The sequence below is a fragment of the Sinocyclocheilus grahami genome, unplaced genomic scaffold (assembly GCF_001515645.1).
Source record: "Sinocyclocheilus grahami isolate Dianchi unplaced genomic scaffold, SAMN03320097.WGS_v1.1 scaffold362.1, whole genome shotgun sequence".
NCBI lineage: Eukaryota > Metazoa > Chordata > Actinopteri > Cypriniformes > Cyprinidae > Sinocyclocheilus > Sinocyclocheilus grahami.
Genome location: NW_015505541.1, coordinates 714,779 through 728,658, shown reverse-complemented (window position 1 = coordinate 728,658; position 13,880 = coordinate 714,779). Strand labels below are relative to the sequence as shown.

At 41.1% G+C, this 13,880-nt stretch overlaps 1 protein-coding gene across 1 annotated transcript in view; it reads right to left on the bottom strand.

Annotated features, from left to right (window-relative positions):
• The window catches only part of LOC107549076 (membrane-bound O-acyltransferase domain-containing protein 2-like), a 35,961-nt gene that overhangs the window by 4,852 nt on the left and 17,229 nt on the right, over positions 1-13,880 (bottom strand). The window contains exons 2-7 of the mRNA XM_016230008.1: positions 4,738-4,883; positions 4,416-4,427; positions 2,629-2,724; positions 2,487-2,542; positions 803-857; positions 398-581 (exon numbers count right to left, since the gene is read on the bottom strand). Coding sequence (XP_016085494.1) covers positions 398-581; positions 803-857; positions 2,487-2,542; positions 2,629-2,724; positions 4,416-4,427; positions 4,738-4,883 — 549 coding nt within the window. The remainder of the gene's footprint in view (positions 1-397; positions 582-802; positions 858-2,486; positions 2,543-2,628; positions 2,725-4,415; positions 4,428-4,737; positions 4,884-13,880) is intronic.

The window sequence follows — 13,880 nt, the reverse complement described above, 5'->3', positions numbered from 1 at the left end:
TATATATATATAGGCTATCACAGTTTCCACAAACATATTAAGCAGTACAATGATGTTTTTAACATCAATAATAATATGACATTTTCCTTGACCACTAAATCAACATTAGAATGATTTCTGAAGAATTACGGGACTCACAAGACTGGAGTAATGGCTGCTGAAAATTCAGCTTCACCATCAAAGGACTAAATTACATTTTAAAACAACAAAATAGAAAACAGTTATGTTAAATTACTAATATTTATTTCACAATATTACTGTTTTTACTGTATTTTTGATCAAATAAATGCATAATATCTTACCCCCAACTTTGTAATGGTAAACATTTAAGCTACTTGTGACATGAATTGGTGTGTAATGTGACGCTATAAGCAAATACAAACAACTTAAAACAAACATTTGGTGAAGGGTCGTTCAGTCTGCTCTTCACATTGACTTTTCCTTTGGTCTCAAGGTCTCTGTGGCGATAGGGGGTGCCCTCGATGAAGGCTATGTAATCGTTATAAGAGCAGGTGGGACCAGCCAAAATCCCCATGAAATTACAGTTGTAACTGAAGTACTCCAATAAACTGGGCATTCGTCTGAATAAAACACGAATACAGAGGAAAACTAGATTTTAGAATTGCATTAGAACAAAAGTAAAATCACGTCTAGAAAAGAGACTTGAGATTGCAGTTTTAAATATAAAGGGCAAAGCAACTACCACAATTACACACACTCAATCAAAAACTACATTCCTTCATTTAATTTTGTCTTTGTATTGTCAACATTTTAATAATAACAGTCTTTTTAGTCTACATACCTTATGGCCAACAGTTTTTGACTTTGGTTTAGTTGATCTTCTTTCCTTGCCATTCCTATAAACATACAAACACACACAAAATGTATCAATACCAACACCATCAATCCATAATAAACATCCCAGATAATAGATATAGATAGTAGATAAAGCTTCAGTCCACATTCAAGGTAACTGCATGGAAATGATGGAGCAGTATATTATTCAAAATGTCTCCTTTTTCTGTTTTCCACATAAGAAACGAGTCATCCGGGTTTGGGATGATGGAATGATGATGGCAGGCTTGCAAGTTTTTGGGTGAACTATTCCTTTAAATACAATATAGTGGGAAATCATAATGTTTGCATGATTTGAGCACAGTGGATGTCCCATACGTGCTCAAATTCTAAGCTTGTGAGTTTAGTCTAACACTCCCTGGCCTCCCTCTGATTTACAGAAGTAATTAGAGAGGGAAGAAATGTGCTGTAAATTGACTTGGCTCAGAGTTCATGTGATCGACTCATGAGTCTCCTCTGCCTCAGTTGTTTGTCTTCCTGCACGATAAGACAAGGCAGGGCGACCCAGGGTAAGTGGCTTGAATCATTTCTTGTTGTTTTATTGCCACCCTTATGCATATAACAAAAAGACGAGCCACTTAAAATGTTTTCATTATGGTTTATGCCTGACTCAGAGAGCAGCAGCAGTGCAGAGACAGAGCTTCACCCACAGTATGCATCAACATGTCCCAAAACTAGTGATGGAGGTCGGCAAGGACTTCTATGGGGGACTTTGTCCTATTAGTGTCCTACGGACCATAGGGAATATCAGTGACAGGTTATTCGGGGCAACAGGCGAGTGAAACCACTTAATAAGCTTCCATACAATTTATATTACAAAACATGTAATTTTATATCACAGTAACAGAATATATCACAATATCTGTACTGGAAATCAATGAGAATTGCTTCATATAACCACATGGTAATGCCCATTTCTGGATAATCCACTGAATTAAATACTTTCCAAATGAAAGGGACTTCATCTCATTTGATTATGTTCTATATTTATCTAGACTATGATGAAGACAAAAGATTAGATTATGCATAACAAATTAATAATATGTCCGACATCAGTCAAAATCAATCAAAACTAACAAAGACAAATTGAAAATAAAATAAAATAGATTAAGTAAAAATTAAATTAAATTAAACAAATTAAAATAAAATAAATGAAAAATCTGATACAATGCCGCCATGGCACAGTGTAAATCGTCATATCATCCAGACTTAATCTCGCACTAGACATTCAGTGAGGATAAAACAGAGTAAATCTTAAGGGAATCCACTCTGTTTAGAAGAATCTCCATAACAAAGGTTTGCAGGCTAGCAGCTGAACTCAGCAGAGGACAAAGAAATGAATTAGTGATAACGGTAATATTAAGAAGTGCGGTGAGAGGAGCACACATCTTAAGGGTAATCTGTCACCCTGTGGAACAATAGAGGGGTGAAGAGAAGAAGGGAGGCTTGTTTTCATTTGCTTTCATTTCATTCCGCTGCCTTCCATTTCTTTAATTAGTTTCTCAGGCCCTTTGGCAGCACATTTGACAATCACAACAGCAGTCGTCTGGAACAGCATCTAGAATAGAATCCTGATGCATCTTTCCTGTGTGTATTCTCAACTTTAACCAAACACACACACATTCACTCACCATCATGGATCTCAAAAGCCACACTGGTTATCTTCTGTGTGATGACCATCATCGGCCTGTAAGAGAAAAAAAAAAGAGAAATATGAATAGAAAACACGGACAACGAAGCTCAGAAACTTCACACAGAAAGGCGTATTCTTACCCCGTGAAATCTGCAGAGTACATTCCGTAATCAAAGACGTAAACCCGGGTAATTTGGCAGAAGCTTAGATAACCCAGGGCGACCACCAAACAGTATCTGCAATGTGAACCAAACAGCAGGTTTTAGATTGCAAACCATTTCTGATGCATTAATGTACTTATGACCCTTTTTCTTCAGATGTTACACATAAATTTTAGTTTTAAAAGAGCTTTGATATCATGAGGGCCTGGAGGATGCCATACAGAGAATTATATGATCCATTAAAACCCAGAAACAAGCACAAACATCATTTTTTAAAATAAGCTAACAAAGAGCTCAAAGATGTTTCCAGAAATGAACTCTCAGTGGTGATGAGGGCTTTTGATCTGCAGAGACTGAACAGCAGACTCTGTGTGTGTGTGTGTGTGTGTGTGTGCGTGTGTGTGTGTGTGCGTGTGTGGAAACACATTATTTTCTACGCTAATGAATGACATTATTGCTCTCTATTCTTGCATGATGCAAAAAAAAGGATGTGGAAATTAAAATGAAGGTAGAAGACAGAAAAAGGCACATATATTCTCAAACACACAAACAAAGAGTTGTAAACTGCTAGTGCCACAGAGGAGTTTCATTATGGCTGACTGAGTTAAAAGGCTGCATGCGATTGCTCAGTCTGTATGGTATTTATTTTACACGGCTCTCTTGAACACTGGATTGTCCAATTAAGGCGCATATTTTTAATTATATAAATGATGTACGTAAAATGATATTAAAAAAGCATTAAATTAAGATAAACTACTAAAAATTAAGATATTTCTCTTTTTCTTTTGAAGAACCAGAGTGCCCACTGTCAGAGTGCCAAAAATCTGGATATATGAGGAAGTCTGATTTTAGAAGTGTGATTTATAGACCTGAAATAGTCATGTTAATTATTAAAATCATAAAACTCCAAGGGCAGTTTTTTAAAGAATACAATATTTTGTACTCTCATATGCAAACATATTATGAATTTGTCTAGAATATTCTATTTTCAAACTCTAAAATACTTTTTAAAAAAAAAATATATATATACACCTTTTCCTTAATTATTTACCAGCAAATCTAAAATAACTACATAAGTTATGGGTGCTTTGAATACTGTTGTGAACAGTAAGGGTGGCCTTGGTGCCTCTTCTCATGTCATAAAATAATTTGAACTGCAAATAATATTTAATGTCCATTTAATGATGCTCTATATGTATGCTATGCATGTAAGTAACTGTGTAAGTGGGATAAATGGAGAATCAGCCTGTCATTATCACAACATAAACCTTCACAAAACTCCTCTGTGTCCTCTGATCATGCTTTTTGCCAGGTTGCTGGTTTTGTTTGGTAGATTTAGCAGTACATTAACTAGATATCTATAAGCTTAACTGTATATTCCGCTGTGTTTTCTGAGTCATGTCTAAGATGGTGAAAAAAGCAGCGTGGACCAGATGCCAACACGGTGCATAAAAACATTACGTTGTTTTCTGCTGTACATGCAAACGTACTGACTGAGAGTTTACACAACTTCAGTTGTGTTCCGTTCACCGCACATGACAACAGAAGGTCATTAGTCCAGTAATCGTGTGGTTTTAAAATGCAAGATCTTTTATTCGACTCACAATCCAAAAATGGGACCCACCACTCAACTAAATTCATTGTAACCATGAAAACTAGTATTTCTGTTTTCCATTTTTCAAATCCTTTTTTGGTTTGAATCAAATGTTGTAATCGTGTCTTTCATCTCACAGGTGACTTTCTGTTTAAAAAAAATGTCCAGTCACTGTTGCACTGAGCTGAGGGAGTCATACAGGTGTATTTACAACTGAAACATACCATATAATTTGATACTTGACAGTGTACTACAGACGTCAGCTTAAGCTCTTTTTATTGTCCTATAAACCGTTTGTTTATTCTGTATCAATCTCTCTCGTTTACAGACTGCTACATTTTCTATTGATTGGCGTCTGTTGTATCTTTCTGGAACATCACGCCAGCACAAATCCTGCAGTCCAGCAGCAGGGAGTACAAGCAAAAACTGGTTTCAGTTTCAATGCGGACACACAGAGAGGGATGCGTCAGTATGGACAGCAGGCAAATACTCACCAGCCAAAGCAGAAGAGGGCAAAGTAGATGCCCAGCAATGTGGCCACCACATGCCGCACAAAAGGACTGGTCTTGCTGGGGTGCAGATAGAGCCTGAACCACACGGCCGTGAGCAGGGCACAGAGCTGACATACTACAAAGTTCACCTAAAAACAAAGAAACAAATAAAAAACCCAATTGATCATCAACTGAACTTATGCCATCACGGCCAAAAGGCTGATACTTAGATGAAATGTATAACTTTTCAAATAGGTTTGTCACTTCTGAGCTATTTTAATAAATATTTATTTATTTAAATGCATTTTAAATTACATTAAAATATTTTCTTTCAGTTGCAAACATGCAGCTTTTCGCTTCACAAGATGTTAATTTATGGATTGGAGCCATGTGGATTATTGTGATGTTTTTGATTGTTGTGATGTTTTTGATGATCAGCAGTTTGAACTCTTATTCTGACGGCACCCATTCACTGCAGAGGATCCATTGGTGAGTAAGTGATATAATGCAAAATTTCTACAGTTTCTCCAACTGGTGAAGAAACAAACTCATCTACATCTTTTATGGCCTGAGAGTGAGTACATTTTCAGCAAGTTTTCATTTTTGGGTGAACTATGCCTTATCATTTTTAAGTAATCAGTTACTCGTTTTTATGTCTCACAGTAATTGACTAGAAAATTTCATAAAATGCCCATCCCAAGCACAACAAAATAAAGTGAAAAGCATCAAGCATTATTTTGTTGTCATATTTTGTTGGGTAGCCCCGCCCACACGGAAACCCCATTGGTCCAAATACTGCGCCACATAGCTGTATATTTAACATCAAATATATTCTGATATTCAGTGAATTCAGTGTATATAGAAAAACGTCTCTAGGTTACGTATGTAACCATGGTTCCCCGAGGGAACGAGACGCTGCGGCGAGAATCGCTTTGGGAACGCCCCAGCGTGACCGTGTTCTGAAGCACGTGTAAAATCAGCCCAATGGAGCAGCGAGACGTCACGAGTGGGTAGGGTTGGGTATTGTTTGGGGTTTTTCCGATACCGAATCGATACTTTTAAAACGGTTCCGGTGCCTGAACCGATACTTGTTAAAAAGTAAATAAATAAAAATTCCCCCAAAAAAAGTATGGATTGGCCATTAGAATACAAATAGAATAGAAAAAAAGTTAAAAAGTTAAAAATTATAAAAAAAATTATTTAAAAAAACAAGCAGATAAAATTAGAAGTGGCATTAGAATAGAGAGTGCTAAAGTTAGAGGGTCAAATGAAGATGAAAGAGATGTGTTTTCAGCCGTTTCTTGAAAATATTAAGGACTCAGCTGCTTGGATTGAGCTGGGCAGGTAATTCTACCAGGAGGGAACAGTTAATGTAGAAGACCATGAAAGTTTTATCATAGGTAGAATGCAAAATGTTTCAATACAAGCATTTCAGTCAAATTTAATTTATGCAATATTTCAAACCTTTAACCCACTTGGGAAAATCAACCCATGGCAACAGTTTAAAAGTAGCCCAATTCTGTGGAAAAAACGCAGACTTGGCAACCCTGCATCCAACAAGAGCTACCGGAGTCAGCTTTGACTGATCATTGACAAATATCTGATCTTGTAAGATGTGTTCCCTTTACACAGAGTGCGTGTGATCACGAAATCGAAAGTGAAAGTAAACAGCGCAAACGCTCATTAAAATTTTTTTAAATACACCACATCCTGAGAGCGGCTCCCTGATGCGCCAAAATTATAGAATGTTTAAAGGAGTGGACACGAAAATCACGGGAGTGAAACACATGTTGCGGGAGCAGGTGGCAATGGTCAGAGATTCAGCGAGAGTGAGATTAAGAAAACAGCCGAATCCCGGACATTTTGGGCACTTAAGAAATCCCGGCCGGACGCATTTTTGTAGGTCCAAAAAAAAAATTGTAGGTCCGCGGAAAAGAGGGCGTATGGTCACCCTAATTTATTGCTAATCAATGTATTCTTTTTAAAGTAGCATATAGAACATATTTTCTGCCTCATTCTGTGACAAGAAGCCTCATCAGATCACAAAAGGAAGCATTTGACTGGTGTTGTGGAGTAAAAAGGTTATAATTTTCTCTTTTGTTGGACAACAGGTTTAGAAATGTGAATACAAGGGAAGTTTAGCTTTAGGCATTTTAATTTAAGCATGTTTAGCTTAGTTAACGGAAGGCTACCTGCTGCCATCAGAGCAAGTGTAATTACTACATTCACAAGCTCCTCGGATGCTCTCATTTCCCGAGTTGTGCTTTTAAGTCGGAATGTGAAAACAACATGGACACTCTCGTTACTACAAAGATGTGTTGGATTTATATTATTAGAGCTTTCCGACTTGAGTTCACGTGCATTTTTTCAGTCTGGAAATTATTTTTCACGTGCGTGCCGGTGATGATGCTTCTTACGTCCATTTCGGAGAACCAGAGGACAAATATTTCAATCGATCACTCAGGCATGGCACCGAAATCTGCGTTCGGACTCGTTTCTTGTACACACCGGTTACATAGGTACCGGTGCCATATGGTACCAGGTTTCGTTACCCAACCCTACGAGCGGGGTGACGTGAGCACCAGGAAGTATAAAAGCGCATCCAGCAAAGCGCAAGTTAGCTTCAATGAAGTAGCGCCTGCAGCGATGCAGGGAGTATGGCAAAGAGACGCAGCATCTCGTTCCCTCGGGGAACCATGGTTACATACGTAACCTAGAGACGTTCCCCTTCAGGAACTCGAGCTGCGTCGAGAATCGCTTTGGGAACGAGAATACCCACTGCGCCATACTACCAAGTCCCTGTCTGTGTGTGTGTATCTCATGAGCACATCACAAAGAGAGAACTTGGGAACCTGGGGTAGATGCCAGGTCTAGGTTATAGAAGCGGACAAAAGTGTGCAGAGAGGACCAGCCCGCCGCAGCACAAATGTCCTACAAGGCCACACCCAACTTGAAAGCCTTGGAGGCCGCCATACTCCTGGTCGAGTGCGCTCTGACCCCCATAGGTGATAGGAGGCCAGAGGACTCGTAGGCTAGTGAGATGGCCTCGACCCCCCACCTTCTCATAGTCTGATTGGTCGCCGGGGATCCTTCTTTGGCGGACCAAAGCAAACAAACAGCTGATCTGCCTTATGCCACGGGGAGCTCAGCTCTAGTGCTCGAGCTGGACAGAGCAGATTAAGCCTTTCTTGGCCTACTTCCTTGGACGGAGGAGGACAGAATGCCTGAAGTACTATGGGCCCTGGCAAAGAAGTGGGCACCTTAGGGACATACCCGACCCTCGGGTAAAGGAATGCCCTAACCATGCCTGGAGCAAATTCCAGGCATGAAATAGAAAGTACCTGAAGATCCCCGATCCTTTTAAGTGAGGAAATAGCGAGGAGAAAGATAGTTTTGAGTGTGAGAAACTTGACTGAAACTTCTCCTATGGGTTCAAAGGGGGCATTGCATAAGCCCTCCAGAACCACAGCCAGGTCCCATGAGCGCACCTTAGTGCGCTGTACCGGCCTCAGCCTCAGGGTGCCACGGAGGAAACGAGTGATAAGTGGGTGTCTTCCCAATGATTGGCAATCCAGAAGGGCGTGGTAAGCAGCTAAGGCCGCCACGCATACCTTTAGAGTGGAGGGCGATAACCCTGCGGAGAATCGCTCCTGCAGAAACTCCAGAACTGTACCAATTGGGCAGTTGACTGGGTCTTGCAGTCGCTGTCCGCACCATGAAGTGAAAAGCTTCCACTTCAAGGCGTACGGTTTCCTCTTGGCAGGAGCTCTGGACTGGAGTAGGGATGCAGCGATTAACCGGTTTCACGATTAACCGCGCTTTAAAACGTCATGGTTAATTAATCGTAAAGGCTCCGCTACACCGAGTGTTTCTGTTGCACAGAACAGAACAGTTGCAACTTGCGCAAAACGAAAACAAAGTTACACTAGCGGACCAACAGAGAAGCTTTATTTCCACCAGAGAAATGACTGAAGTCGATAGTGTTGGAGCATTTTGGGTACACCACGAATGACCAGGGTGTCATTTAAATATTGCAGTAAAAAAACTGCTTCTAAAGAGTGAATGCATAAGGGATAATACACGGTTAACTGTGCATTGAACAATTTTAAAAACCAAAATCAATCGACGTGAAGCTACGACCCACTTCAGATCAGACAGAGATGAAATAATGCAGTAAGATCACACTAATTTGAATTAATTAATTATAACATTTAGCTACTTATTTGATCGATCGATCAAGAGAGAGAGAGAAAGAAAGAGAGAGGTGACAGATGCGTGTGTGAAATAGTCTACCTGCGCCTGCGCGTAGGGCTGTCGCGGTGAGGGAATTTCCCTTGCGGTAATTTTGAGTGGCTCAATAGCGCGGTATGCGGTTTTACCACCATAAATATACACACACACACACATATATACAGTGGGGAAAAAAAGTATTTAGTCAGCCACCAATTGTGCAAGTTCTCCCACTTAAAAAGCTGAGAGAGGCCTGTAATTTTCATCATAGGTATACCTCAACTATGAGAGACAAAATGAGAAAAAAAAAGAATTTATTTGCAAATTATGTTGGAAAATAAGTATTTGGTCAATAACAAAATTTCATCTCAATACTCTGTTATATACCCTTTGTTGGCAATGACAGAGGTCAAACGTTTTCTGTAAATCTTCACACACTGTTGCTGATATTTTGGCCCATTCCTCCATGCAGATCTCCTCTAGAGCAGTAATGTTTTGGGGCTGTCACTGGGCAACACGGATTTTCAACTCCCTCCAAAGATTTTCTAAGGGGTTGAGATCTGGAGACTGGCTAGGCCACTCCAGAGCCTTGAAATGCTTCTTACGAAGCCACTCCTTCATTGCCCGGGCGGTGTGTTTGGGATCATTGTCATGCTGAAAGACCCAGCCACGTTTCATCTTCAATGCCCTTGCTGATGGAAGGAAGTTTTCACTCAAAATCTCACGATACATGGCCCCATTCATTCTTTCGTTTACACGGATCAGTCGTCCTGGTCCCTTTGCAGAAAAACAGCCCCAAAGCATGATGTTTCCACCCCCATGCTTCACAGTAGGTATGGTGTTCTTTGGATGCAACTCAGCATTCGTTCTCCTCCAAACACGACAAGTTGAGTTTTTACCAAAAAGTTATATTTTGGTTTCATCTGACCATATGACATTCTCCCAATCCTCTTCTGGATCATCCAAATGCTCTCTAGCAAACTTCAGACAGGCCTGGACATGTACTGGCTTAAGCAGGGGGACACATCTGGCACTGCAGGATTTGAGTCCCTGGCGGCACAGTGTGTTACTGATGGTAGCCTTTGTTACTTTGGTCCCAGCTCTCTGCAGGTCATTCACTAGGTCCCCCCGTGTGGTTCTGGGATTTTTGCTCACAGTTCTTGTGATAATTTTGACCCCACGGGGTGAGATCTTGCATGGAGCCCCAGATCGAGGGAGATTATAAGTGGTCTTGTATGTCTTCCATTTTCTAACAATTGCTCCCACAGTTGATTTCTTCACACCAAGCTGCTAACCTATTGCAGATTCAGTCTTCCCAGCCTGGTGCAGGTCTACAATTTTGTTTCTGGTGTCCTTTGACAGCTCTTTGGTCTTGGCCATGGTGGAGTTTGGAGTGTGACTGTTTGAGGTTGTGGACAGATGTCTTTTATACTGATAACGAGTTCAAACAGATGCCATTAATACAGGTAACCAGTGGAGGACAGAGGAGCCTCTTAAAGAAGAAGTTACAGGTCTGTGAGAGACAGAAATCTTGCTTGTTTGTAGGTGACCAAATACTTATTTTACCAAGGAATTTACCAATTAATTCTTTAAAAATCCTACAATGTGATTTTCTGGAATTTTTTTTCTCACTTTGTCTCTCATAGTTGAGGTATACCTATGATGAAAATACAGGGACAAGTTGAGTTTTTACCAAAAAGTTCTATTTTGGTTTCATCGGACCATATGACATTCTCCCAATCCTCTTCTGGATCATCCAAATGCTCTCTAGCAAACTTCAGACGGGCCTGGACATGTACTGGCTTAAGCAGGGGGACACGTCTGGCACTGCAGGATTTGAGTCCCTGGCGGCGCAGTGTGTTACTGATGGTAGCCTTTGTTACGTTGGTCCCAGCTCTCTGCAGGTCATTCACTAGGTCCCCCCGTGTGGTTCTGGGATCATTTTGACCCCACGGGGTGAGATCTTGCGTGGAGCCCCAGATCGAGGGAGATTATCAGTGGTCTTGTATGTCTTCCATTTTCTAATAATTGCTCCCACAGTTGATTTCTTTGCTTGTTCTAGACGGGCTGGCAGGCAGTGCATTTACAGTGTTGCGCCACAAGGTGGTGGCTGTCATTCAACTACACGTTCAAAAACGCTCTCTCATCGATTCACTGTCTGTTTAGGCTTGCAAATCTACGGAGCCTCTGTACAAATCAGCATGGTACACATTATGCTATCATTACTAACTTGTTTAATATTCAGTCCACATGCATGAAGTGTAAAACGAGAAGGGCATAACCTTACGAAAAAATAAAACACGGAAAAATCGCGGTTGCTGCGGTTCTTGCATTCCTCTGCGGTTTGCTCGTCAATAGCGCGGTATTGCGGTTATCGCGACAGCCCTACCTGCGTGTCTCTCTACAAACAATGAAGTTGAGTTTAGTTACTTAAACAGCGATTTAACCCCCTTGTTGCTGATGAATATAATGTAGCAATTCAGTATCTAAGCTATTTTATTAAAAGTCGAGGAGCAGCGTTCACAACAAGTTTGTGTGTGCGCAGCGCGATCTCCGATCTCACAAAATAGAAATTGAGCACGTTTACATGCACACCAGTAAGCTGATAACTCACAATTATCAGTTTATTAAAATAACCAGTTTTCCCCATTTACATGTACATCAGTAACCTGACAATGCAAGTAAGCTGCGTTTACATGACTTCATTAATAAATCAGGTTATTTCCCTGTAGTGACGTCAAAATATAATCATTTTAAATTAAGCTTGCAACATGTCAACTTACAACATGTTGGGAAACTTACAGCTCATATCCTCTCATGCAGTTATAAATGCAGCATTGTGACTGAACCACTTCTACTTCTGCTGCACGAGTGGAGAACACATTTTTATAATTTTCTGAGTCATGAAAAAGTCTGCGTTTGTGATATATTTCCTTCTTTCTTTACTGCAAGACGTTTGCTCGGTCTAGATGCGCTTAAATCTGCACTAACGATGCGTTCCTGTCACGTATCACAAATGCGCACTTCAATAAGCCGACAGAAAGCGGGTTAGCCTTTTGCGTTTACATGCCATGTGAAATCGGAGTAAGAGGCAAAAAACTACCTGTTGCGACCAGTTTATGCTTACGCCGTTTATGACCTTACTCTGATAAAAGAAAATGGGTTACCGCATTTACATGACCAAGTGTGTTTTCGGCTTATTAAGCATAAACGGCTTAAGAATGTGCATGTAAATGCGCTCATTATTATTTTCAGGCCACGTGTAAAATCATATGAATCAATATAAATATTATTAAAATTAATACTTTATTCCCCTAATTTAGTTTCCCCTGTGGGATAAATAAAATTAATAGCAGTCTTATATTAATAATGCTTCGTTAACATTGGTATTTATTATCCCTGTTTTATTCATGTCAAAAACCAACAAGATTTTTTTTCACCATGTTTCCAAGTTCTCTACCTCAGGTCCAAAAGAAATAAAGAATGTACAAAGTGAAAACACTAAATACTTTTTAATTAGTTATTTTCAAAAGGGAAATACTTTCATGGATGTTTACAGAGCAGAGATGTCCCTTTTTTAATTCCAATAGGAGAGATTCTAAAATCTCTTAATATTTTCTAATATATAATATATATTTTATTATTTTAAAATATTCTTTATAATAGTCTTTATTATTATTATTTTGTGCTGTGTGCCTATTATTGGTTACTGTGTTGTTTCTGTTTCAAAAGGCAGCAATAAATAACACTTTAAAATCTAAAGAGTGTTCATGTGATTTTATACACTAGTACTGTTGTTAAATTAATAAATGCATAATAAGCGTAATAATAGCTAAACCGTGATTATTCCTCAGACAATAATCGTACCAACAAAATCTATAATCGTTGCATCCCTAGACTGGAGTATAGTCTCAACAACCTCAGTTGAGAGAACAGATGCTAGGAGCTGTGCCCCCTCAGGGGCCACACCCACAACTTCCATAACCCCGGGCGGGGGTGAAGAATGGTGCCGTCGAGGAGGGACACCAGGTCCGAGAACGATACTCGGGCCGGCCAGAATGGGGCTACTAGCAACAGATGGACCCCATCACGGCGTACTCTCTCCAGAACTCCCGGGAGCAGAACGATCGGGGAAAAGGCGTACAGACGAAGCCTCGGCCACGTCTGCACCATGGCCCCGGGCGGGGGTGAAGAATGGTGCCGTCGAGGAGGGACACCAGGTCCGAGAACGATACTCGGGCCGGCCAGAATGGGGCTACTAGCAACAGATGGACCCCATCACGGCGTACTCTCTCCAGAACTCCCGGGAGCAGAACGATCGGGGAAAAGGCGTACAGACGAAGCCTCGGCCACGTCTGCACCATGGCATCCAGCCCCAGTGGAGCCGGATTCGTGAGGGAGAACCAGAGCGGACAGTGTGTCATTTCCTGCGACGCAAACAGATCCATTCCGCCTGGCCAAATTCTGTCCAGAGGAGTCTCTATCCCCCGGGCCTCAGCCCCTTTCTCGACAGGATATCTGCCCCCTGATTGAGATACCCATGGATGTAGACTGCTCTTAGTGAGAGGAGCTTCCCCTGAGCCCACAGAAGGATCTGGCGCGCCAGCTTGTACAAGGGGCGCGAACACAGACCCCCTGTCGATTGATGTAGGAGACCACCGATGTGTTGTCTGTGTGGACAAGCACATGATGCCCCCTTAGGTCTGGAAGGAAGTGTGTCAGAGCTCGAAACACGGACAGCATCTCCAGGCAGTTGATGTGCCAAGTGAGATGATGGCCTTCCCACAGACCCTGGGCAGAGCGGTCACTCATGACCACCCCCCAGCCAGTGAGAGAGGCATCTGTCGTTAGCGTTACATGATGACAAGGAGCCCCTAACATCAGGCCTTGAACCAGGAACCAACGTTTCTTCCACA